The sequence below is a fragment of the Eretmochelys imbricata genome, chromosome 1 (assembly GCF_965152235.1).
Source record: "Eretmochelys imbricata isolate rEreImb1 chromosome 1, rEreImb1.hap1, whole genome shotgun sequence".
Classification (NCBI taxonomy): domain Eukaryota; kingdom Metazoa; phylum Chordata; order Testudines; family Cheloniidae; genus Eretmochelys; species Eretmochelys imbricata.
Genome location: NC_135572.1, coordinates 206,353,847 through 206,381,648, shown reverse-complemented (window position 1 = coordinate 206,381,648; position 27,802 = coordinate 206,353,847). Strand labels below are relative to the sequence as shown.

Below are 27,802 nucleotides of genomic sequence, written 5' to 3'. Positions count from 1 at the left end.
AGCAAAAGTATGACTTATTTCTGGGAGAGAAGACTAATGTAAACAAGGCGTTAGCGATTTGCAGGGTGGCTCGTCTTTAGGTTAAGCGGTACCAGTAAATGCTCTCAAAATGCCCCTTAAAGTACTTATGTTTGCCCTCAAGTAATGACACTGACCCACCTCTGAGTTTGTGAAATGCTAAAATCCAGAAATTCTCCACATTTTTCGTGTACACATGATGTGCGTATGTTATGTGTCCTATCAAAAGTTCTCCATGTTTTCTTTATTCACTGGAGGTCACTGCTGTTTGCGTGCACAGAGTAGAGACAGCTTAAATAATTCAGTGAGCTATGAGAGAAGCACAACAGGCTGTGCACGCTAATTGGCTAATTAAGTCACAGCATTTAAGACTAGGACAGTTGTGATTAAATGACTACTGCAAGTGCATCCAGAGGTTTTCTTTCAAATTGGGAGGTATTAATTAAAAAGTATAGCCAGAGGACCCACTAGTGACAAGAGTCCCAGCTGAAGTCTGGGAGTACTGTGCTCCATTTCCATCCACATGAGGCCTCACTAAGTGTCATGGAAATATGTCATCTTTTTCTATAGATATCTCTATAGTTTTGGGTACCAAACATAGAAAATCTTGACTCCTTTCTCTTCTGTCTGTTTTTATTTTTTTGAAAATTAACTATTAATTATTCTCAATTTGTATAGTTGGAAATGTATATCACGAAAGATTATGCTCTAATAAAAGTGTTAGTCTCTAAGGTGCCACAGGTACTCCTTTTTTTTTGTGGATACAGACTAACACAGCTGCTACTCTGAAACCTGTCATACAATTCTGAGTTTCAGAATAGGGTGGGAAGGATATATCAGAGTACTTGAGACTTCTAGGGCCAATTTTTGCCTCTGAAAATGAGCAGCTGAATCATAGAAAAATCGGGTTGGAGGAGACATCAGGAGGTCAGCTAGTCCCAACCCCCTGCTCAAAGTGAAACCAACCCCAACTAAATTATCCCAGCCAGGGCTTTGTCAATCCGGGCCTTAAAAACCTCTAAGGATGGAGATTCCACTACTTGCCTAGCTAACCCATTCCAGTGCTTCACCACCCTCCTAGTGAAATAGTTTTTTCCTAATATTCAACCTAAACCTCCCCCACTGCAACTTGAGACCATTTCTCCTTGTTCAGTCATCTGCCACCACTGAGAACAGCCTAGCTCCAGCCTCTTTGGAACCCCCCTTCAAGTAGTTGAAGGCTGCTGTCAAATCCCCCCTCACTCTTTTCTTCTGCAGAATAAATAATCCCTGTTCCTTCAGCCTCTCCTCATAAGTCATGTGCCCCAGCCCCCTAATAATTTTCATTGACCTCAGCTGGACTCGCTCCTATTTGTCCACATCCTTTCTGTAGTGGGGGTTCCAAAACTGGATGCAGTACTCCAGATGTTGCATCACCAGTGCCGAATAGAGGGGAATAATCACATCCCTTGATCTGCTGGCCATGCTCCTACTAAAGCAGCCCAATATGCCGTTTGCCTTCTTGGCAACAAGGGCACACTGTTGACTCATATCCAGCTTCTCATCCACTGTAATCCCAAGGTCCTTTTCTGCAGAACTGCTGCTTAGCCAGTCGGTCCCCAGCCTGTAGCGGTGCATGGGATTCTTCCGTCCTATGTGCAGGACTCTGCACTTGTCCTTGTTGAACCTCATCAGATTTCTCTTAGCCCAATCCTCCAATTTGTCTAGATCACTCTGGACCCTATCCCTAATGTCCAGCATATCTACCTCTCCCCCCAGTTTAGTGTCATCCACGAACTTGCTGAGGGTGCAATCCATCCTATCATCCAGATCATTAATGAAGATGTTGAACAAAACCAGCCCCAGGAACTACCCCTGGGGCACTCTGCTTAATACCGGCTGCCAACTAGACATTGAGCTGTAGATCACTACCCATTGAGCCCCACTATCTAGCCAGCTTTCTATCCACCTTATAGTCCATTAATCCAATCCATACTTTTTTAATTTGCTGGCAAGAATACTGTGGGAGACTGTATCAAAAGGTTTGCTAAAGTCAAGATACATCATGTCCACTGCTTTCCCCGTATCCACAGAGCCAGTTATCTCATCATAGAAGGCAGTCAGGTTGGTTAGGCATGATTTGCCCTTGGTGAATCCATGTTGACTGTTTCTGGCTAATTTCTAGTTAAACTAAGCACTGTGTGAATGTGATGTCTCATTTTATTTAATTCCTCTTTTAACATGAATAATTTAAGGAGGGCAAGAGTTAAAATCAAGACCCTTTATGTGAGGTCACAAATTTTCATCCCTCTCCCACCTCAGTGTGAGGTTTGAAATTAGGTTACAGATCTCTCTGAAACTGACAAGCTCAAAATGTTAAACACCATGCTTGAAGCTTTGTTCTTGCTCTCTTGTATTATGCTTAGGGTTTTTGTTGGATTAAAAGAAAAATCTTTTTACTCCTCAAAATACTTATAGCAATGTTACCATTTCAACAGGGTCAGATTAACCTTTCTCAAATATGCTGGAATTAAAAAAAAAAAAAACTTTTTTATTGATAAGTAATTAAGTAGGGTGTGTCAGGAAATTTGAAGTTGGCAATTGTAAAAAGTGTGAGATTGAAGATATAATTTCCCCCCAATGGAGACTTGAATGGGCAGAGTGGTCATTGATCTGTTTGGCCTCACCTGCACTGGGAAAATGCCTCATGTTAGAAAACGTGTTAACTAATCTGTTTTGATTAGCATGATATTGAGTATAATTTAGCAGTAATAGACAACTCATGTTTAACATTGCATTCACTTAAAAAGTGTCAGCATGTTTTCTAACATAATGCACTTTCGGAGTGTAGACATAACCTTTGTTAAAACCTTAGAATCTTGCAAGCTAACATATTTCTTAAGCTGACAGCTGCCTTGAATACTGTTCTTGCACTCCCCTGTTTTGAATCTTTTCCTAATTATTTCTTCTGTTCTCTTTTCCAGAAAGACGAGGTGTACCTCAACTTGGTGCTGGACTACGTTCCTGAAACAGTATACAGAGTTGCCAGACATTATAGCCGGGCCAAACAGACACTCCCTATGATCTATGTCAAGGTAAGAAATTATAATTATAAATTGAAATAGGAAGTTTGCTGTAACACAGCATTTCTAATTGTTGTTAGTTTCCCCTAACCTGAACTTTAAATTCTCACACTAAACTGCAGGGTAGATTAAACAGTGAAGGGTTTATTTCAAGGCAGCGAAATCTATAAAAATGATTATAAGAGGAAATTATAAAAAATGATTATAAGAAGAAATGATTATAAGAGGAAATTGTTGGAGCCTTACTGTGTATATAAAAAATTTAAGGTAGCAAGTTTCAGCAACACTCTGTGCTGCTGTTTAGACTCCTACATTTAGGAGAAATGATAACCCAGCAGCAATGTTTTGTCCCAGAGACAAATCAATGTATCTGAGCTGTTGTTGAAGTAGTATTTAACTGTATGCCCTCCAGAGTTTGCCCAGTAATTGGTTCTTATGCTATTAAACATTTTCAGGTGTTTGCAATTACAATAAGATCATATCCTGCTTAAAGGTTCTTATAAGTTTAAAAGCTCAAGGCTTTCCTACATACACACTCTGGGGAAGCTGGTTTTACCTGAGCACCTTCTATCCTGTGAGAAGCGATGTGGTATCAAGGCCTTGGTAAATTCTCCTGCTGGGGAAATGACCATTTTGGGAGCTGTGGGCACTGTCATTCCTTCTAGACCCGGGGACTGTTTTTATACTCTTTTTTTTCTGACACCACAGGCTTTTCTTTTCATCCTACTATTGATAAAGAATATTGTCTTGATGTCAGGAACACTTACTAATTTACCTCAAAGACATCTCAAAGGCAAGAAGAAAGTCAGATTACATCTATCTGTAGATTTTTATTGATTTGATTGAAAGGATAACTTAGCAAGGTAGGGTAGTGTCAGTTTTATTACCAAATAAGTCAAAGAAACGGTTAAGCCTCTTTGGAGTTGTCCACAATGTGAATTCTGGCAGTGGAGGTATATACTAAAATTATACATATAAAGTATAACATACTTTACTCCACTTAGTAAGGAACAATCAGTTGCACACATACAAAATGGGAAATGACTGCCGAAGAAGGAGTACAGCAGAGAGAGGGATCTGGGGTTCATAGTGCTTCACAAGCTAAATCTGAATCAACAGTGTAACACTGTTGCAAAAAAAAAAATAAAAAAAAAAATCAAACATCATTCTGGGATGTATTAACCAGAGTATTGTAAGCAAGACACAAGAGGTAATCCTTCTGCTCTACCCTGCGCTGATTAGGCCTCAACTGGAGAATTGTGTCCAGTTCTGGGTGCCACATTTCAGGAAAGATGTGGACAAATTGGAGAAAGTCGAGAAGAGCAATAAAAATTATTAAAGGTCTAGAAAACATAACCTATGAGGGAAGATTGAAAAAATGGATTTGTTTAGTCTGGAGAAGAGAAGACTGAGAGAGGACATAAGTTTTCAAGTACATAAAAGGTTGCTACAAGGAGGAGGCATAAAAATTGTTCTCCTTAACCTCTGAGGATAAGACAAGAAGCAATGGGCTTAAATTGCAGCAAGGGAGGTTTAGGTTGGACATTAGGAAAAACTTTCCAACTCTCAGGGTAGTTAACCACTGGAATAAATTGCCTAGGGAGATTGTGGAATCTCCATCATTGGAGATTTTTAAGAGCAGGTTGGACAAACACCTGTCAGGGATGGTCTAGATAAATTTAGTCCTGTCATGAGTGCAGGGGACTGGACTAGATGACTTCTTGAGGCCTCTTCCAGTCTTAGGATTCTATGATACAGCTTCTAACATTATATAATATGGAAGACAAGAAAGTAGTAATGTAAAATGACAACAACAACAACAAAAAATACAAATTGTATCCAGTTGTATTCTGAGATAAAGGTTGTCATACTAAATTTTGTATATACCAGTTTTTGACTCATCAGGTAATAAAGAACTCTTAGACTTTTTGGAGAAAACTTACAAAATGCTTGTATATTTATAAAGGGAAATTCAGACAACAAATTTGACTTGTTTGTAATTATTGCATTTTAAAGTTAACATCTCCTAATGGTGTATCTGGGGTGCTATAAAATAACAAAAACTAACTTGAACCTGGACTCCGGCTGGCAGGGGCCAGCAGACAGGAACCCCAGTCCAGCAGCGGGCTGAGCCACTCAGCCCACTGCTGGTCTGGGGTTCCATCCACCGGCCCCTGCCAGCCAGGGTCCCGGCCACCGGCCCCGCTCAGCCCACTGCCAGCCCACAGTTCCGTTCATCTAGGCAGGCAGCGGCCTGAGCGGGGCCAGTGGCAGGACCCTGGCTGGCAGCAGAGTGCCACTAAAAATCAGCTCCCATGCCGCCTTTGGCACATGTGCCGCAGGTTGCCGACCCTGGACTAGAGTTTTGAGTAGGGGAAGAGTGGATACTTCTGTTTAGTGTGCTTAGTTGTTCCCACTCCAAGTGAAGTCACTCCAAGCAGTGGTGACTGTGATCACCTTCTTCCACCCAGAGCTTTAAAAGTAAAACTCTGGGTGGAGGGAGGTGGGGATGTTGGGACACAGCTCAACTGACTGGTGGAAAGACAGCATACAAGAAACACTGGAAGTGGGGTACAGCAGGGAATTGTTCTAGAGGTTAAAAGTAAAACCAGAGAGGGATGGTCTTTAAAATTTCCCTCTGGATGTATTGGACCAAATCTCAGAACTGTGATTGGGACAGGCAGCGAGAGAGTAGAAGCAAAAGAGACCAATTTAGGGTGGTAATTGTATTTTACTTGTGGCTGGGTGTCCAATAAATTCAGTGTTAAATTGAAAAACTCAGTCTCCCCTTCTCTCCTCCCTGTCTCCTAACCATCTGAGATATGTAGAGAGATCCCCACAACAGTTGAAAATGAACCTGCTGTCCTATGGAATGAGGAGAAATGGCTGCTCAGCTACTTCTGGCCCAGATTAATTGTATGTTACCAGTAAGAGTAAAAACTGATGTTGTAATTAGAGGCTGTGTAGAGGCTGTGCAATTCAAACTGAACCTTGACAATGCCTTTACCTGCACCATTCTGTCTCCCCTCCTCCCCCCCAAAAAATAATGATGAGATTTTTAGTTCACCTTCAAAATACCACAGTTCCACTCACAAACTTTAACCAACAAGAATATTTTGCTAACACTGTTAAGCTCTCCTGGTCTAGTTTATTTTTCCATTGCTGCTGATCACCAGGATTGCATACATATTTACATGGAAAAACTTTGTCCCTTACAGCTGCGTTTCTTGTTTGTGCCTTATTCAGGTCTCAGTCTAGTGGATGTGATTCACTGCCACACTAGCAGTTGTGGCATCATTGAATGAAACTGTGGAGAGTAAAAGGAGGTTGGTTAAAGAAGTGCAAATTTTGTTTGTAAACACCATGACACCTTGGTGATCCGCTCCGAGTAGTAAAATGAAGGACACATACAGGACTGTTTAACAGTGTGTGCAATCCTCAGTATTTATAACACACCGTTAGGGTGTGTTTACCCAATGTATGGAGGGCATTGAGGAACATTCTCTGCATTAAATGATGGGTTTTCCCATCCTTGTTTTTTTGCAATGGCCCAGTGCTCTTTGTCACGAGTACGTTTCTAAGCTGAACCATTTGGGCACTTCCTCACACAGTACATCCTACTGTCACAATTGCACCAATGCATTCTGGGACTCCCGAAGAACCTGTTCTCCTTCAAGTGGCTCCTGCATATGCCCACTCCTGATGCACCAGCCATGTGTAGCTCAAATGTTAGGACCTTGCTAATGGTGTCCATTTGAGTGCTCATGCACTCCTCTTGCCATACTTTCCACACTGTATGGATGAGACTGTAAAAGGGGTGCGGTGTGTTAGCTCTCTTAGTTCCATCCAACTCTGTGCAAACTGTGATAAAGTAGGAACCTACCCAGATCTCGTGTTTGGATCTTTCTCTTAGATAATGCACAGTTAGTTACGAAATGCTAGTTTTAGATACAGTTACTGGTTTTAGTTTAATTAGCATTTTTTGTGTTAGATAGCATAGCATTCATAAGCTTTAGGTCTGTACTAAGACCTGATGGCAGATCCGAAAATAAAAACAAATAAAGCTTTAAACAATGTGGATTCTGCTCTTCAGTCTTTCTAGCTTTGGATGCTCATACACTGTCTTGCCTGCCTTAGTGAGGGACCTTCACCCTCCAGGTACTCCATCTGCAACATCTTTACCCTGAGAGTAAAGAGGAAGAGACAGAATGGACAACAAATAATTGCCTTTGAGGAAGTGATTGCAGCTCTACCTGCCAGATTGGGTAATATGGTCGGTTCCAAGAAGTGATATACACCAGTCTTGGCACTGGACGCATCGAAGGATGAGTCGATGACATAAACCTACATATCAGAAATCTACGGAGAGAACCGTCAGTGAGATGGCCATCCGTCACAGCCTCTGTGAGGAGAGCCAATCCACGAACGAGAAGCTCCTCGGATCCTACTACATTGGAGTCAAGTAGAGGACCATTGTGTAAAGACTCTGGAAGTAGAGCTAAGAAACACGCAGCTGTGACACCAAATCCAGCTGCTGCTCTGGTTGCCAGAGACTTTGATCCAGTAGGAAAATCGAAGGATCCAAAGATTCACTTATCAAGACAAAAAGAGGCAGCAAAAGTTAGTATCGGATCCGAGTATCTGTTCCGATTCCCTTACCCAACCTTCTCTGACGGTACTGGCACAAACCCATCATTCTGCTCCAATGCCACTGCCTCAATCAAATTTAGAGAGAGAAGAACTACAGAAGAGAAGGAACTCCTCTCTCTAGATTTGACTGTAGTAGGGAACAGAAGGGTAAAAGAACAACAAATGTCTTCTCCTCTTCCATCCCCCTAAAACAGCATTGGGTTCCCCAGTAGGTTTCTTTCCTATATTGGGTCCACTACTATCTCCTCTTGGCTCCTGGTTGTGTCTGAGTGGCCGGTGCCGTCTTTGTTCTGTCCAACATTAAAGAAAAAATGATTGGGCTCTCAACCTTTCTCAGAGAACCCCCGTAGTGGGGTCGTATTATGAATTGGACCCAAATATGGACTACTGGCCTGATTGGAAAATGCTCCCATGGCACAGAGATCGTCTTATTGGTCAACTCCATCTTACTAACCAGATCTGCAGCACTAAGGGTATAGTGGACACCTTCAGTCACCAGCACCATTGGAACTAGGCCCTACAGAGCTAAAGATACAGGATCTATTGATATCACATAGGAAAGGAGATCAGTCTCTCTTAAGCATGATTCTTTGTCTGATGTAGAGGAACAGATCACCCTTCAGGAGTTTAAAGAATTATATCCTGAAACTGACAATCTGATATCTCCTGAAGAGAACCTAGGTGTCTACGCTGTCACATCTCCATCGAAGGAGAAAGCAGCCTTTCAGATATTAGCTTAGTTTATATCATTTCCCAGGAGGGAATTTCTTTTTCATACTCTCCTGGTGCCAGATTCCTTAGTAGTGGAAGCAGCTGTTTAAAGATCTAAGAGTGGTTCAGTTTACTTTACTCGCTTGGATAAACACAAAATGATGATGAATGAACTGGGAAGAACAGTTTTCTCTTCCGTGTAGAGCATAAGAGTTGTGAACTACCAAGTTTTTATGGCACATTACCAATACTGTCTTTGGAAGAAAATGTCAGCCTTTACTAAAAGTCTATGCCAGATGAACAAAAGAAACTTGCTAATGCTTTTGTTACAGAGAACCAGCAAGTAGTAGTAAAGCATGCATTGCAAGCATCTTTTGATTCTTCAGATTAGACAGCTAAAACTGTAGTATCTGCAATTCCTCTTGGATGATATGTCTCGCTCAAATTTTCTAGACTACCCTGAGAAACTAAAGCTGATATAGAAGATTTTCCCTTTGAAAGAGAAGGCCTATTCAGGACCAAGACTAATGACTTTCTGAAGAAGATGAAGAAAACAAATTATGCAGCAAGACCTTTGGATGTTGATTAGCAAGCCCAGAGAAGACCAGGACTACCATATTTAGGTACCAAAGATAGCTTCCTTCATGGCCATCTTCCCTTTTTTTCCAGTACAGAGGAGATATTATTAGCAACAGCAATACCTTCCTCAACAGTCTTTCCAGCAGAGGAGAAGAAACTTCAAAACAAGGGCAAAAGGTAAGCAAACATCTTTGGCAGCTATAGTGTTGAACCTTAGCCCAGAAGTTTGAGGCATTTCATAAGGACTGCCATCAAATCTTGACCAACTGCTTACTTTTCCCTCTTCAGTGAGCTACTTTATCAATATTTCTACTGTTGGACTTCTATAACTATGGACAGGTGGATTTTAGAACTCATCCGCACTGGGTATTCAGTTCTATTTGAATACCTCACCTCTTCCAACTCACCCTCCCTGTTTCTGTTAAGGAGCCTCTCTCACAAAAACCTGTTAAAAAACGAGGTTCTGGCTCTGCTCAAAATGGGAGCTGTAGAAGAGGTACCAGGGAGATTCAAGGTGCACAGGATTTTATGCAAGGTATTTCATAATCCCCAAGAAAGATGGAGGCCTTTGACTGATTCTAGACCTTAGGAAACTCAGTACATCTCTCAAGAAGTTCCATTTCCATATGTTAACTCTAGTTCTGTCATACCCTCCCTTTCTCCAAAAGATTGGTTTTCAGCCATTGATTTGAAAGATGCCTACTTTCACATTGCTGGAAGTCATGTATATCAGAAGTACTTTTGATTCACAGTGGAGAGAGGACTATTTTCAGTACAAGGGCCTTCCATTTGAACTTTCTCCTGTCTCATGGCATTTATTAAACGTCTATTGGCAGTGGCAGCTCACTTAACAAAAGAGGAATTTGTATTCCTGTATCTCGATGATTGGTTAATAAGGCCCATCAAATGATCATCGAGTCATTGCCATCCTTTGCATGTGTACTCTCTTCAGAAGTCTATTTCAGGATACACCAGAAAAAACCCCACTGTTACAGCCGTCTCAGAGAATCCCTTTCATAAAGGAGTATCAGAGTAACAGCCGTGTTAGTCTGTATTCGCAAAAAGAAAAGGAGTACTTGTGGCACCTTAGAGACTAACCAATTTATTTGAGCATGAGCTTTCGTGAGCTACAGCTCACTTCATTGGATGCATACCGTGGAAACTGCAGCAGACATTATATACACACAGAAATCATGAAACAATACCTCCTCCCACCCCACTGTCCTGCTGGTAGTAGCTTGTCTAAAGTGATCATCAAGTTGGGCCATTTCCAGCACAAATCCAGGTTTTCTCACCCTCCACCCCCCCACACACAAACTCACTCTCCTCCTGAAAGCTCATGCTCAAATAAATTGGTTAGTCTCTAAGGTGCCACAAGTACTCCTTTTCTTTTTATAAAGGAGTATGTAGAGGCCACTCACAGGAAAAATGAAAGTTACTTGTAACCAAAATTCTTTGAAGTGGGTCTCTGCATATTCACACCCCCAACTCACCTTCCCCTCTTCCTTGGGAGTCTTAATTATAACCTGGACCAGAGGAGGTGGTGGGAAGGAACTGAGGTGGCCAGAGCTCCAAAAGTCTCCACACTCCAGAAGGCATTTCTAGCTAGGTTCCACCATCTGAGCTGTACGTGGCTAGTGCATCTCATGAATATGTAGCATGTGTCTTGAAGAACGTCATTTACAAGTAACCAACGTTCATTTTCATAGTGCTTGGTGCCATTGCTGGGAGCAAGGACTTTGGGACAGTTTCAAAATATCTAGATTTTACTCGTTCCTCTAGATTTGATCTAAAGACCATCCTAGGCAATGCAGACTGCTAGGACAACCAACACTAGAACGTTGCTTGGTGTGGGTGTTGTGTGTGGATGCACGAAGTTGTACCAGTGTAGCAAGCTGAAGGGTTCCATTCAAGAATGTGTCCCAATGGCTCTTCACCTAATATAGATAGGACTTGAGAAATCTGACATGGAAGTACTTTTATTTGCTGTGTGTTTTTTTGCTCTCTGTCAGCCATCATTCCTTGTCACAAGTCCAGCTTGTGAATGCTGGACTGCTGTCATTGAATATTCTTTACGAATAAAACCTTTTGTTTTTGAAAGGTCAAGGAATACTTCCATAACAAATTACACTGACTTGAACAAAAGTGCTGAGGTTGTGTAGAAGGGAAGAAAAGTGAAGTCCAACTTTTAGGCCTTAACCGTCTTGCCAACATTGCTTTAAATTTTATCTAGATGTTTTTTTTTTTCCATTGGTGAGCTGTAGAATTCACTCTTGTTTACTATGTAGGGTTTTTAGCATGCTAATCTCTCTCCCACTTTCCTTTCCCCCTCCCCGCCTCCCTGTCCCCCCACCACCACCACACACTTTGTCATTGGGAAATCGTACATTATATATTGTCTGTTTGTGTTCCAGTTGTACATGTATCAGCTGTTCCGGAGTTTAGCCTATATCCATTCCTTTGGAATCTGCCATCGGGATATAAAACCACAGAACCTCTTGCTGGACCCTGATACAGCTGTCCTAAAACTCTGTGACTTTGGAAGGTAAGTCTGTCTCTTTGGCCTGGTCTACAGTACACGTAACACTTATACTGGCATAGCTAAATTACTTAGGGATGTGATTTTTTGTTATAATTATGCCAGTATAAGCCCTGATGTAGACACACTTATGTCTGTATAAAGGTGCCAGTATACCGTATGTCTCTTTGGGTTCTACAGAACCACTTTTATGCTAGTATAAACTGTCTCTACACTAGAAGGGCTTGCCAGTGTAGCTATGCCAGCAGTGTTTTTCTAGTGCAGACAAGCTCTTTGTATTCCAAAGCCTGGTTAAAACTAATTTATCTGAAGAGAACCATGACTTAATTCGTCACAGAGACTTTTTATATTACGTAAGACAGAATCTAGATAGGGTTCCCTTCTAGCTGGGAAAGGGTGAGCACAGAGGCTTTCTTCGCGCGTGTGTGTGTGTATATATAATTAACTCAGAGAGAGAAAGGGATTGCGTGAATGCAAGAGGATTCAGAAGAAGGGGAATTAAAAAATCAAAATAAGAAATTGTATAGGTATGTTTTAAGAAAATAGTATACAGATGTGTAGAGAAAATATAGTGGCTAAGAAAGAACAGCTATCCGAGTTTAGCTATTGAGTGATGGGTGTGATACAATAACCTCAATAGAAAAATATAATGCTAATCCAGTACTTCTTGAATATGTATGTTTGTTTATACCAATTAGTATAGTGTTTCAAATACCAAAGGACTTAGTCAGCCAGAGATAATAGACTTTTAATGAAGGGTCTTAGATACTGGGATTTACAAGGCTTTTGTCTAAAGCAGTGGTTCCCAAACTGGGGTTTGCGAACCCCTGGGGGTTCGCAGAACGTTACTGGGGGTTCACCAGAAAAATTTCACTAATGGCGGCCAGAGGACCCTGGGCATTGGAGGAAGCAGGTGGGACCTGGTTGCAGGGCAGACAGCCCGAGCCCCAGGGAGAGCGGGGCTGGGCAGTTGGGGCTGGCAGCCCAAGTGGGGGAGCTGGCAGCACAAACCCCAATGCTCTGCGTGGGGCTGGCAGCCCGAGCCCAGGGGGAGCAGGTCTGGGCAGTTTGGGCTGGCAGCCCGAGCCCTGCCCCCGTCAGCGTGGGAGTCGGCTGCCCGAACCCCAGCGCTCTGTGTGGGGCTGGCAGCCCGAGCCACAGGGAGAGTGGGGCCGGGCAGTTGGGGCTAGCAGCCCCGGCGGTCAGTGGGACCTGCAGCCCGAGCTCAGTTGACGGGGGTCCAGCAGCAGGAGCCCCATGGAGTGCGGAGGAAATTTTAAACTTAAATCCCTGGAAATATTCATTTTTAGGAGGGGGTTCACGAAATTTCACAATTTAGCGAAAGGGGTTCGCGGGCTGTTAAAAGTTTGAGAACCACTGATCTAAAGTCACATTCTTTTTCTGGTATCCATAGAGCAGAATTGTCACTAAATGCTTAAAGCTGTAAATCTCTTTATATGGGCAAGATCACTGGTAGAAGTCAGGAATCCACTTCCTTTCTCTGTGAGTCCCTTCCCCAAAATGCCCTTTAGCTGTAGTAGACTGAAGTTAACTGGGAGTGTGTGTGTAAGAGATGTCACCAGAGCAGTTGTTGCTAAACGAGCTTGGCCACTGTAAATTGGAACTTCGTTTGTTTGAAGTGCTATAGATTCATGTCCGGTGGTTCCTTCAGGAATCTTCTCCCTGAGATTGTAACAGGAGATTGGTAAAATAAGAATGATAGACGGCAAAACTTACTTTAATTTTGCCTGTAAAAAACCACTATTTAGCTACATAGGATGCTCCATGTTAAAAATGGGAGTTTCCGATCAGGTTAAATGAGAGAGACTAAATATTCTGGGATTTTTTGGGGGGTTTTCAGTGAAACTGAGCTTTTGATTTGAATTGCTTCCACAGCATATGGACAGCATCAGATTACCAACTCTTTAAGCTGCATTGCTTTTTTGAATGATGATGATCCAACTCAAAGTGCATGTTCAAGTCTAACTCACATGTTTGAGACACAAAAATCTTTTCAAAAGATTACAATACGTGACGCTAACACCAAAGGAGAAGGAATCAATGACCTGAAGGCAAAACAGGGAGAATGCTACTTTTAGATTTTGACAGATACTAAATGTCTTGTCTGCCCCCCTCCATAAAAAGCCCCACACCAATTAACCCATATTGCTATCATTTAAAAGCAAAGTAATCAGGAACATTCAATAGAAGCTCTTTGTTAGATTGGGCTAATTTCTGAAACCTGGAGTGAATCTTCTCTCAAGAATGTACATTGGGGTTTCATACTGTCCAGAAGACTGCAGAAGGAGAATTAAAGATAGAGAAAACTAGGGGATGAGTTGGGAAGGGAGAAGATAAATCCCTAGATTTGCATCTAGGACGAGAGTGGTCAAATATCCAGTGAAACACAAAATGTACAGTGTTTCAGTATATGTTGAAAACATGGCTTTGGAAGTTTACATTTCTACTTATTTAATTTTGCAAAACCCTTTTATTTAGAATCTAAATGGTTAGTATGAATTACATTGATGTGCCTTTAGAGCAACTGGAGCAGCCATAGTAGTAACTTAGTGCCCTGCCATGTGCGGGAATCTTCATTTGGATCTGAGCTTCTCCTATTGTCCCTTGATTTTATATATGGTTGTGTTGTACAAAAAGATGCTGTGGACATAGCGCAGCTGTGTGTGTTGTAATCATTTCAGCTGTGTGGTACAAACTGGTTACAAAACCATGATTATACTGAAGTGTAGATAGCACTAGCCTCTGTTTGCCAGAAGCTGGGAATGGGCAACAGGGGATAGATTACTTGATGATTACCTGTTCTGTTCATTCCCTCTGAAGTACCTGGCATTGGCCACTGTCGGAAAACAGGATACTGGACTAGATGGACCTTTGGTCTGACCCAGTATGGCCGTTCTTATATCTTCTAAAAGCTACTGTGGTTCACACTTTACTTCTACTGCCCACCCCATATAATGTTTTCCATCTATAGCAGCTAAAGCTGTGGGAGTACAGTAGACAATAGAATAGATACGTTCATTGCCTGATGTTGCAAATTAAACTTCTTGAGTTCCTTCATTTTCTTCGGTGGGGGGATATTACCTGAGGTGACTGCTGCTTTGGCAGAGGCAATTCTACGGTAGTTTAGGGCCCAGGCGGGCATTGTGCAATGCAGACAAAGCCTTAATGTTAAGTTAGGGCAGAGCCCACTTTCAGGTGCCTGCAGCCTGCTCTTTCTCCTATTCGTCCCAGTACAAAAAATAAAAATAACCTACCATGCCTTCCTAAGCAGTATAGAACCAAAGGAGTGCTGATGTGGTCATAAAGAAAGGTGATATTTAGGTTTGACTGAGTGAGTGGTAGGGGGTTTTGAACCTCAACAGCTGACTAAATTTGACTGAACTGTACTCTGTCCAGCCTTTATCCTCTGTAAATAAATCTTTGCACCCAGCAAAGTAGTAGAGTGTTATCCAGGAATATGAACCTATTTGTCCACTCGATTGTGCTCAGGATGTCCTTTGGCATGGCCAATGTGTTATCATAAGGTAACTGGCTGTTGCGTTGAATTGATTTGACAGTTAAAAAAAAAAAAAAAAAAAGAGACTTTGTCACATGCATCTATGACGGGTTAGTCCCCTCCTTCCGGGATGCCACCTGATGTACTGGGGTTTCACTGAGCCTCTCCTGCTCGACCAGCCTGGGTTCCCTCTCCCTGCTTTGCTGAATTTGGCTCTCCGGCCTCTTGCAACACATGCACACAGGTAGGGCAATACCCCACTGCAGACACAGACTGAAGTCAGCTCTGTGTGAGAGGACTCACCCAGCACTCACATGCACACCCATTTTGGGAGATAAACCCAAAATAATACTGTCTTGCACTGTATAGAAAAATCTGCATAGCGCAAGCTCATAAAATTTCACCCTCTTCGTCAGTGTAAAGAGAGATATGCACTACTTCTTGTCCCCCCGGTTAGAAATTACATAAACTGTGTTTAATAATAAACAAAACAAATTTTATTAACTATAAAAGGCAGATTATAAGTGATTAAGGGATAGCAAACAGAACAAAGCAGATTACTAAGAAAATAAAACAAAACATGCAAAGTAAGCTTGATTCACTAAAGAAACAGGTTACAAAATGTAATTGCTCACCCTAAATGTTGAATTAGGGTGCAGAGTTTCTGTAGCTTAGAGTTCCAGTTATTTCTTCTTACAGACTTGACCCCTGCCTTTCCCTTCAGGTTAGTTTCTTTGTCCCTTCAGTTTCTTCAGCAGTCCTTCTTCTTGGGTAGGCAACGGAGGAGAGTCCCATTTGCCTTCCTCCCCACCCTTAAATAAGATTTACATAAGGCGGGATCTTTTGTTTCCCATACTTGACCCCCCCTCTCCTTTTAGTGGAAAGTTACAAGAAGTCCAAGATAATGTTTAGTATCCGGTGACAAGACTACCTGACCTAGTAGGGTCACAGCTGTGTCCCAGGGCGCCTCCCAGGAAGGAGAGAGATTAGTGTTTTGTTGTTTCTTCCTAATGGCCCATCAAATCTGGTGGCCTGTTATCTGGTGGGTGTCTTCCCAATACACACCCGGTTGTAATTGTTACGTGGTCCATATTCCTAACTTTAGGTACAGAAATGACACAAGCATATAAATTGGATAATCGCATTCTCCAATGATACCTTACGTGAGCCATCTTGCATAAAACATCTTAGTTATGCCATATTCATACCATAACAATATTTCTATGAAGAATATGGGATGTAATGTCACAGCATCAATACAGAAGTAGTTTGGAAATGGGGGTGGGGGGAGAGAGAAATAAAACTAAGTTTGCCTATGCTGAAGTGTGGTAAAATCTTCTGTCACTGAAGATCTCTGTTTTGCTTCTATCTAGTGCAAAGCAGCTGGTTCGCGGAGAACCTAATGTCTCATACATCTGCTCTCGGTACTACAGGGCACCAGAGTTGATCTTTGGAGCCACCGATTATACCTCCAGTATAGGTATGTATATCTTTTTGTGTATTGTACTCTGTACTGACTGCACTGTTTTTGATTGCTTTTATTGTGGACAAAATAGATTTATAAATAAGTTTATAACTGTCCCAAAGTGCTCAAGTGTAACCCTTGAAGGGAGGACCTGGTTATAGGTGGTCAAAGATGGTTCTTAAAATAAATGCATGTCCATTCATCTTTCTGAAGTTATCACTACATGATTTTCTAGCTTCTAGACTTCCGTGTGTGTTGGGAGGTTATTCGTGTTTGGCTAAAAGTCAAACTTCAAACAGTTTTTTTTTTTTTCCAGCTGTCCAAACAATTTCAGTGGAGCAGTTTTCTTGCTCAAGTGTTTGGTTGAATTTTATTAAGTATTTTTAATAAGAATGAAAATGGAGTTGGGTGTTGGCTTTACAGTCTCTTGGAAAAACTCTGGGCAAGGATCTGTGTACTTTATAGGACATTAAAAAGTCTCAACAATTTAAATCAAATATGATAATGAATAATATAATCCGTGTAATAACCCCATTTGTTTGTTTTGATATTCAACTTATTTTATGCTGTCCCCCACACCTCAAGTTTTCAAAATGTCAAGGATTATTTTTTTTGTTTAGATAACTAATAACTGCATCATAGAAGCTGTCAAGAAAGCTGGCACTTTCATTAGCCAGAGAGTGAAGACTTGGGGCTTCTGGTACCTGTGGAGGCATAGGAGGCAGGAGATTTCTACTAAAAATGAACAGCAGTGAAATCGCTAACAATGTTGGTAGTTTTGGTTTTTAAATCACAGAATACATAAGGACCCTGTCTGTGGACTGGCATTAAAGGGATCATAATTCAGATCTCAAGCTTCCTGATCTGAGGACTTACTATGTCTATTCCAAGTGGTTATGAGTGTTTTGCATTTCATATGGGCCTTGTCTGCACTAGGAGAAGGAGGTGCTTTTAAAAACATACTAGTGATCACGTTTTAAAATATTCCTTGGTACCTACTGTAGGCAAGATGTAAAACCTTCAAAAATGTTAGGAAGTCATGGTCAAGCATGGGAAGAGTCTAGAATTGACCGTAACCAGTTAGCATATTTTAAGGGTGTTAAGCCCTGTCATACACCAAGTGCTTAGTGGTGTTTAAAAACTAATTAAAACAGGTTAGCTGATATAATTTTAAAAAACATCTTTTTTCCTAATCTAGACAGCCACAAGCAGCACCCCTTGGCTTTTGCTTAGACCTATGATGAATCCAGTGGAAATACAAGCACTTAGTTTCTAAAGACTGCACATATCCTTGCTACTTTTCTCCCAAATGAAGTGATCCACCTGTATGTGACACAACCATACATGATACCACAGAGGATTCATGAACAAGCATTACGTGTAGAAGTACTCTGCGGAAACTATTACTCTGTTTTCAGGCAAATGTTCTGTTGTAATGAAACAAATATTGTAGGCGCCACTAACAGAGACGGTTATAAAGTTGAAAAACACTTCTCATTTAAAGTCTTTCTACGTGAGAGTGCTTTTCAGAACTCTCACCTTTTCTGAAGCCTTTCCTGGTAATGTTTTCCATGCTTGATTTTTCTTTGGAGGTGAATTTTTGTTTGAAAGTTTGAACCAAATCTGTGCAAAATTTTTGGAGTTCTGGGCACGTTAAACACTGTAAAAATATTCGTTTGTAAGTGCTGTTGTAGAGATTGATAAATATGAAAACAATCTGCATGAAATTGACTGTTAGCATTTAACTTGAAAAATAATACACAGCAAATTCTTGCTTCCCTCCATCTCAAGCCCCCCCTACCAAAAGAATCCTTACCTTCATGGAGAGGAAAAAGTTTAAAATTATAGGCATATCCTGAAAATTTAGTCTCTTGAGTTTGGCTGCATTTTGCAAAATACTACACATTTGGGGCTTGCATTTTTTTAACCCAGTGCAAAGAGTCTTCACAAAGTAAACAGATATACAGCTGCCCAGCTCAAAAACTCTTGACAGGCAAAACAGCAGCAGCAAAAGTGGGAACTCACCCTCTCTTCCTTCATTGGCTTCAGAGAGGCGTGAACTTCAAAGCCAAACTGAAACTATTTACATACCAGCATAAAAACACAGATCGTTTTTGTTAAAGGGAAGAGAAAAAAATTAAATCTTTCAAAAGAGTCATTAATGTGTCATTAATATTGCACAGTTTAAATAACAGAAAAGTCAGGAAATGGTCCAGCACTTCCAAAAACAGTATTAACTTGGCCACATTGAACATATACATATGTTTTCTTTTCCTGTTTTTCTAATTGAATGTGTAGCATAACCCTGTTCTTTTGGTAGGATAGAATGGATCCTGTAAACATACAATCTGGGCAACAAAACCAAGTAAATACTGCTATCAGAATCTTAATTTTTACACTTTCTGACTTTTAACTGGTCCTGCTTAAAGTTATATTAACTTATTTTATTGCATTTAATAATATATAACCAGAAGTATGTTTCAGGGGTAGAATGTTTTTTTCAAGGTTATCCATGAGGCATCAGCTACTCTTGAACGATAGTGGTACTTCTGAGTGCAGCTATAGTAACAGGATATAATGCAGCAACCATTGGAACTGCCCCTGTTCCAGATGTGCTTCTCAAACCCCTTCTGTAGCTCTGCATGTGAATCTGTGCATAAAGAACAGACATAAATGTACAATGACACAATGGTGGCACAAGAGCAACAGTGCAGTCTCAGTGCATCACACCCATGTCAGCAGTTGGTTATGATGTTCTTCATTGTAACTAACGTGTTCTAGTCTGCCTGTTTTCAGTATCTAGGTTGTAGTCTACCTGTCAGCTATTTATTGTCATCATGACTGACCTGGACATATGAGAATCTAAGTTTTGGTACAAAATAGGTCTTTTTTGCTAAATGAATTGCTAAATGCAGATCAGAAACAAATATAAACAGCCTCTTTAAAAAGAAAAAAATATCCTCAAAGTGCATGACTTCAAGGAAGTTTATGGACTACAATCTAAAAATGACATGTTTTTAAAAAGCCCTACAGATGCATGAATCCTATAAATGACCACATGATATTGTTATCACCTTCATCATCACTGTGTCCCTCAATCTCTGTGTTTGTCACCTCTCGTCCTTATCTTATGTTGTAAGTTCCTCTGCACTGACACTCCATTTCAGTTTTGTAAAGCACAGTGCAAATTTATGATATTGTATAAATAAGGCTGCGTGTCTATCACGGAGGTCATGGATTTCATGACGTTCTGTGACCTCCGTGACTTCTGCAGCGGATGGTGTGGCTGGCTCCAGGGTTGCTCGGGCAGCTGCTGCCGGGGCAGTCTCTGGCCACCGCGCTCTCCTCTACCTCCCCCCCCCAGCCCCCGCAGCAGAAGTAGTTTGGGTGTGGAAGGGGGCGGCGCTTACCTCTGGGCACTCCCCTGAAGCGGCCAGCATGTCTCTGGAGCTCCTAGGCGGAGGGGCCAGGGGCCTCTGCGTGCTGCCCCTGCCTGCAGGCACCGCCCCCGCAGCTCCCATTGGCTGCGGTTCCCAGCCAATGGGAGCTGTGGAGCCAGTGCTCATGATGGCGGCAGTGCGTGGAGCCCCCCGGCCTTCCTTCCCCCTAGGAGCTGCAGGGCCATGCTAGCCGCTTCCGGGGAGCCACGCAGAGCTGGGTAGGGAGCCTGCCAGCCCCGCCCCAACCCCCGCAGCACCAGTGGTGGTCCCGGGCCGCTGCCCCTCCCCTGCAGCACCCGCGACACACCCGACGCCAGCCCTGCAGAGCACCCCCAACCCAAGTTTTAATTAGGGTTATATAGTACAAGTCATGGACAGGTCATGGGCCCTGAATTTTTGTTTACTGCCCATGACTTCTACTAAAAATACCCATGACTAAAATATAGCCTTATGTATACATAATTACTGTTTTGGTGCTGATTCTTATTACAGGTAGATGCCTCAGTAGATCATCCAACAGACCTGATTATATTATTTAAGTAAAGAATTAGACAGTTACTTATTCTAGTCTTTAAAGTAATAATTGTTGTCAGCATGGACAAAGGTAGATAAGGAACAGGTTAGTAATGAAGCCGTGTGTTATGTGAATAAGTGTGTCTACACTACAACTTTTAACAGACATTTTAACGGTATAGCAGCTGAGTGAGCTGTAAACCTGGCTTATTACTACAGGCACATGGCCAGTACTTAGTAACCATGGCAACTAACAGGATTTTGCCCTGACAAGTAGTTTAGCTGGCAGGTGGTTGTCGTCTTGTAACCATTTGGCAAGAGGTTCTCCCCCCCACCTCCCCCCTTTTGCGGTGTATACGCTATCCCTTAACTGTGTGTGCCCTTTCGTGGCTGCACCTTCCTTACAGTTCTCTGTGTCATAGGGCAACCCAGTGTGAATTGCACCCTATGTACTATGGGAGAGCTTCCCAGATATTCCCAGAACGTACTGATAGAGTCAGGAAGTCTGGTGGGGTGAAGGCACAAACACATGATTGTTGTTGTGAAAAGAGCTGCTGTGTGAGCACAGCTTTGTGTATTTGTAACCAGGTCAGATGAATTTGTCATGTATTGGTTACAAAAACACAGTTGTACATGTAGTGTAGCCAGACCCTTTGAGTCTCTAGTGCAGTTCCTCACTCACTGAGCTAGCAGGGGATTGGGAGCATTCCAGAGTGAACATTTACAGCCACTGGCAGGGGAAGATTGATCTGTGTGGTCATATCACAGACTTCTGTGGTGGCTATCCAAAACCAAGGGGTCATTGAGAGTAGTTGTCTTTTTCCTAGAGAGCAATAAGGTTGTGAGGGAGAGTGATAGACTCTTTAAAGAAAGACTCTGAAAAATATCTCCTATAGGGGTGCTAGAGCAGAGGGATGGCAATGAGACTTTTGTGAGCAGTCACTTTCAAGGTAAAGCATTTAGCTCCAGCTGCCACACTAATGAGATAAGGTTTCCTTCCACACCTCATCAAGCAATAATTTTCAGTGCTGAAAATAAGTATGTGCTAACCTGTTACAATTGAAATGACTTGTAATGTTAGATTAATCTATTTGTTAATTGAAGAGGACAGGGATACTGTTACAGATGAGTATAAACAGAGCTGTTGTGGTTCTGATGACTTCTCAGACCCTTCAGATTCTTCAAGTGCTGGTCCCCAGGTATAGTCCACACGTGAGTGGGCATGTGTGCCATGTGCCTGTCTGGAAACAGTGTCCGTTGGCCCACATGTGCGCAATAGTTCTTTGTGTTCTTCCTCTAGTGATTGCTCATGTCCATTCCAAGTAGGTGTGTGCGCACTGTGTGCACAATCGTCGGAAGGTTTTTCCCTAGCACTACCTGTCGGGTTGGCTGTGGCCCCCCCTGGAATGGTGCCTTCATGGTGGTGTATGTATTTCCCTGCTGACCCACCACCTCTTCAGCTCCTTCTTACCGCCAGTGATGGTTGTTGGAGATGCTCCTCTTTGCGTTTGCTAGTGATTCCCTAGTGGACTCTTTTCTTCTCTATCTGTAAATAGTTTGTATAGTTGTAGTTAGTTAGTAGTATAGTTATTTAAGTTTACATTGGTGGTTTCCTCTTCCCCCCACCCCGCATCCCATGCCTCAGTCTCAGGGCTTCAAGCTGTGCGGGTCCTGCCTCAAACCCATGCCCAAGGGAGACCCACACGACTCCTGTCTCAGGTGCCTTGGAGAAGGCCACCAGTCCCGACTGGTGTAACATTTGCAGGGGCTTTAAGTCCAGAATAAAAAAGGAGCAGGCCTTCAGCTGAAACTCCTTCTAATGGAGTCAGCCCTTTGCCCCCAGGCGGCGTCGAACCTGGCACTGGGCACTTCGGTGTGGGAGGCCATAGTGCCGAGAAAGGACTCATCTAAGGAGACCTGGCACCGCGGTTCTCTGGCACTGAGAACCAATTCCTGTGTGAGGCACTGCTCACAGTCTTTGGTGCCGCACGAAAAGAAGAGGGTGGGTGGGGAGTGCTCTCCTACTAAGGCAACGGAGAATCTGGGCACCAGCGAGGGACATCCCGTGTCGGGACGCCCAACTTTGGGCCCGCCTATGCCAGGACTGTCAAGTCCAGCCTCTCCGGGAGGTCCGTTGAGTCTGGTTCTGGTGGACTCCCCAGTGCAGGGGGAGTGGAGGAGGATCTGGATCTTCCCTCTACACTGGACATGTTGGAGGTGGCAAGGGACCTAATCACCGTGACAGCACAGTCGCCTGTCCCGCCGGCCCAGGCCCTGCCTCCGACGACGGCGCTGACAGTGCACTGGTGCTCGCCCGTCATGGGGGCAAGCCTATTATGATGCAGCACTGCTTGCCTTCGCCCTGGCACCGTCTAGGTCTGCACTGCCCTGGTTACACTCGGACTCAGAGATGGACTCCTACATATCCTGGCGGAGCTGATACCACTCCTGGCACCGCCCAAGGCAGGACGAAGGGCAGCTGGTGCCTGTAATCTCCTGGCCTCCTCAGTGGCCCTTTTGGACACCGTGGGCCTACCACCAAGCCCGGGGGCCTGGTTCCAGGTCCCTGTCGGTGGTGTCAGAGGCTCGGATGCCTCCATCGGCTTCCTCTGTCACCCCGGAACCTCCCTGTGGTCAGGATGCAGAAGCCCAGACCGACAACACTCAAGGATATGTGCCCGACACGGGCACCAGCACCGTAGCGACCACGGCACCAGACACTGCTGCCACCGCCTGTACCGCTCAAGGGGCCACTACGCAGGTGGATTCTCATGAGCCAGGGGGTCAGGAAGACCCAGTGCCACCAAGGGCATTGTCCTCTTCCTCTGCGGATGAGGCGGTGGCAGGGATCTGTGCCACATTGCCTGCTGTAGACACCAGGGCCCATCAGGACCTACTCAGGAGGGCTGCCTAGAACCTGAACTTGGTGGCGCACACCCACCTCTATCCCGCCAAGGGGGTGGAGCATAAATACTTTGCACCATCTAAGGGATACGAACACCTCTTTACCCACCCCCACCCTGGGACCGTGGTGGTAGAGGTAGCTAATCACAAGCATAAAGGATACGCCATAGAGTTTCTTTCCTTCCTTCCTTCCTTTCCCAGCCCCCCTTCAGGGACCATTCTCGTGAGGTGATTCTTAACTGGAAGCAGACGCCCTCCTCCAGTGAGGAGCAATAGAGCAAGTGTCACCTCAGTGTTGAGGGAGAGGGTTTATTCCCTTTATTTCTTAGTCCCAACAAAAGTCAGAGGGTGGAGACCCACTCTAAGCCTTCTGCAACTGAACCAGCTGTATTCAAAAGTTGAAATTCGTAGTTCACTGCTTTCGATGAAGGATATGTAGATATTAATTTGTCCCACAGAGAGTTCCTTTGGTTTCTAGTGGTTCAGCAACATTTACAGCTCACTGTCCTTCCCTTTGTTCTAGCAATAGCACCCAGAGTATTCACAAAGGTCTTCTCTGAGGAGGAAGCCCAAATGAGACTTCAGAGTTACCCAGTTTTCCCAGGTCTTGACGATTGGCTCATAGGTAGGTCAGGTTGATGACTCTGTTCTTGCTTCAACTTCTAGCAGCGCTGGGCACCTGCGTGAAGAAAGAAGTGTCTATTTTAACACCTACACGGACATTACATTTATTCAGTGACCCTGGACTCCATTTTGCAAGAGCTTTTCATCCCATGGAAAGATTTCAGTTTATGAGCAATCTGATAATACTGATTACTTGCAGACCAAGGATTATGGTCAGTGTGTGCCTCATGGACTTGTGACACTGTTTGCCAGACTTCATCTATGATGCCTACGGGTCTGGCTTTGGTTGGTCTACTCACCGGGCAAGGATCACCTCAGCACCAGAGTGACTGATTCCCCCCAGGGTCATTGCCTCTCATACCTGGTGGCTGAATCCAGAACGAGTGAGAGTATGTATCCCCTTCAACACTCCTGCTCCCCCAGTGCCACCATCATAACAGATGCATTCCTTCTGGGTTGGGGTGCTCACCTGAATGGTCACGTGGTACAAGGTACCTGTGCACCACAGAAGGCCAGACTGCACATCAGTCTCCTGGGACTAAGGGCAATCCGCCTGCCATGCACGTCTTTTCTCCCATTTATGCGTTCACTCCATATCCAAATAATGTCAGACAATATCACCACAGTCTTTTACATAAATAGGACAGAGCAAGATCTCTTCCCTTCTGCCTAGAAGTAGTCAGGCTTTGGAACAGGTGCATCAGAAACCACATCATCATCCAAGCCACATACCTTCTAGGTCCTCAAAACTCTTTAGCAGACAACCTGAGCAGGCACTTCTCTGGCGATCGCAAGTGAGAGACACACAGCTCTGTCCTGAGCAAGATACTCACTCAGTGGGGCATGCCTCAATGGGATCTCTTCGGGTTCCAAACGAACAGGAAACTTCCTCTATATTGCCCCAGAGGAGCTATGGGTCATGGCTCCCAGGTCGATGCTCTCCTGTTGGCATGGATAGATGAACTCAGAGATGCTTTTCCTCCTGTTACCCTGCTTCCACAATTATTGAGAGAGATTCATCACAACAGGGTCACAAGCATTCTCTGAGCACCCAACTGGCCCAAACTGTTTTGGTTCCTGGAGCTTCTGAGAATATCAGTCTGTCCTCATATCAGGATCTGGAAAGAATCAGATGCCCGAATCCAGACCCACTCCACCTCACTGCCTGATACTTGGATGGGCATCAGAACTAGAACATTCTTGCTCAGCACCTATCCGAACTATTCTTCAAAGTAGGAAAGATTCAACTAGGACCTGCTAACTAGCTAAGTGGAGATGTTTCTCTGCTTTGCTTAGCATAATCAGCCTTTTCCTGTTTTAAAAAACAAAAACTCAAGTCTTTCCATTAGCTCACAGAGTAATCAGTGCCTTCCTTCCTCCACTAGATGGATGTTCAATTTTCACTCGCCCAACAACACAGAGATTCATGCGGTCTAGTCAGGACTTTCCACCAGTGGTCAAAGTTACTTCTCAATGGGACCTCAATCTTGTGGTGTCAGCACTCACCACACAACCATTTGAACACTTGGCAATATGCTCCATGTCCCACCTGTCTATGGAAGATGCATTGTTAGTTCTTATTACCACAGCCAGAAGGGTGAGTGAGATGGAAGCCCTCATGACAGACCCACCATATAATGTTTTTCACAAGAAAAGGCCTCCCTTTGCCTTCATCCTAAAAATCCTCCCCAAGGTTATTTCTGAAATTCCATGTCAATCAAACTGTCCACTTACCTGTTTTCTTCCCAAAACCCATGCCTCTGCTGAAGAGAGGAGAGAAACTTCATTCCCTCAGTGGCAGTGGTGCCTTCGTGTTCTACATGCAAAGGACCAAACACACCAAAAATCACCACGGCTATTTCTTGCCACAGCAGAAAGGTCATGAAGACAAGGGTATGTCTACGCTGCAGTAAAACACCCATGGCTGTCCTGAGTCCACTGACTCTGACTCAGATTGTGGGGCTGTAAAATTGCTTTATAGACTTTCAGGCTCAGGCTGGAGCCCAGGGTCTGGGACCTCCCCCCTCACGCAGTCCCAGAGCCACAGCTCTAGTCTGAGCCTGAAGGTCTACAATGGCATTTTATAGACCCGCCAGCCAGAGTCAGCTGACATTGGCCTGATGTGGGTGTATTATTCCTGTTTGGACATATCCTAAATGGATTTCTGGGTGCATTATTGTGTGCTGCTAATTAGCACATATCCCTATACCTGATGAGGTAAGGGCATGCTCTCATGCCCTGCAGGAAGAAAAGATACTGAATATATGCAGAGCAGCTACCTGTAGTTCCATTCACACGTTCACAAAACATTGCATGCTATTTCAGGCTTCTGAAGAGGATGAGGGGGAGAGAGAGAGAGCACTAGATGACAGAGGAAAGCTGGGGGGACACGACCATATTAGGATGAGGAAAGGGGAAAATACGTAGTGGGTGGAGGGAAAGAGGGGTAAGGTTATTATAGCCCATGAAGATGTCAGAGAAGGAAGCACTCCTATTCGTTATCCCAAGTAGCACTAGATAAAAATGAGTAGGCTGTAGCATCATTATAGATGGGGGGGAATCAGGGCCTGCAAATATTTGTTCATGTCTGTACAATTATGGGGCCTGGCTGAAGCCTTTTTAGGTTTCAATAAGCATCCAAATTTTGGGATCTGAGCACTGAACCTTTTTAGAGGGGGTTTCTGTCATAATGTGTTTGCTATATTAATAGCAGGGTTGCATAATTCTGAGAAAATATACAATTGCTGTAATGTAATATTTGAGGCAGGGAATTAAGGGTGTAAATAGTTTTTTGATCTGGTAAGAGAGCAGACTTTTTAAGAGCCTGACAACTATAATTTTTGTTGCCATGACAAGATATTTATAGTTAAACAGGAACTAAAATTCCAAAGAGCATGCACATAGTCAGCTGCAGCCAGAAATTAGAAAACAGATGCAATTGTTAGCCATTACCCAAAAGTAGGAATTGAGCAATTAAGCAGTGTTTCTGAGAGTTCCTGGCTGAATCTGTTTAAGATCAACGATCACGTGCTAGTTTTTGTTTCCTCACCTGATTAAAACACAGAAATAGCTGTCTGAACCTCCATAGAATTTGTTGAGCACTAAGGCAACTTCTGCTGCATTTGATATCAAAACTCACAGGTCTAAAAGACTGGAGAAGATCGAGAAGACAGACAAGATGGTAGAATTATGCAATCAGCAAACCCCTGTGATTTAGCTAGTGTCCACAGCTCCTGAAAATCAGTTATCTACTTAAAGAATAAAGCTGAAGAAATTTAAAATAGAACTCAGTATGTAATTTCTTGGTCTCCCTGAGGGAGTGGGAATCCTGATCCAATTAGCTATTTTTTAAAAATAAATCTCTTATCTACTAGAGCTAATGTTATAAAGGAACCGATGAAGTGAGTTGTAGCTCACGAAAGCTTATGCTCAAATAAATTTGTTAGTCTCTAAGATGCCACAAGTACTCCTTTTCTTTTTGCGGATACAGACTAACACGGCTGCTACTCTGAAACTAGTGAATAGATAGAATCCATTGGGTAACAAATACGGTGGCAAAAGACAACCTTCATCCCAACATGTAATTAGCCACCTACAGAATTTTAAAGACCGGCAGTCTTTATTTTACAGTCTGTCATGAAAAAATCTTTCTTACTGAAATAGGGAAAAGTGTTTTGTTTTGTTTTTCACATATTTACAATGACAGAATTACTTTCAAAGGCAAGAAAATCACTCAGATCAAGGTATTAGAGAAGTTACTGTATATCCAGCAACCATGAA

At 43.2% G+C, this 27,802-nt stretch overlaps 1 protein-coding gene across 4 annotated transcripts in view; it reads left to right on the top strand.

Moving 5' to 3' along the window:
• Positions 1–27,802, top strand: part of GSK3B (glycogen synthase kinase 3 beta) — a 269,374-nt gene that overhangs the window by 144,187 nt on the left and 97,385 nt on the right. For all 4 annotated transcript variants that reach the window (XM_077822845.1, XM_077822851.1, XM_077822830.1 and 1 more), the window contains exons 4-6: positions 2,982–3,092; positions 11,435–11,565; positions 16,450–16,556. In XM_077822845.1, coding sequence (XP_077678971.1) covers positions 2,982–3,092; positions 11,435–11,565; positions 16,450–16,556 — 349 coding nt within the window. The remainder of the gene's footprint in view (positions 1–2,981; positions 3,093–11,434; positions 11,566–16,449; positions 16,557–27,802) is intronic.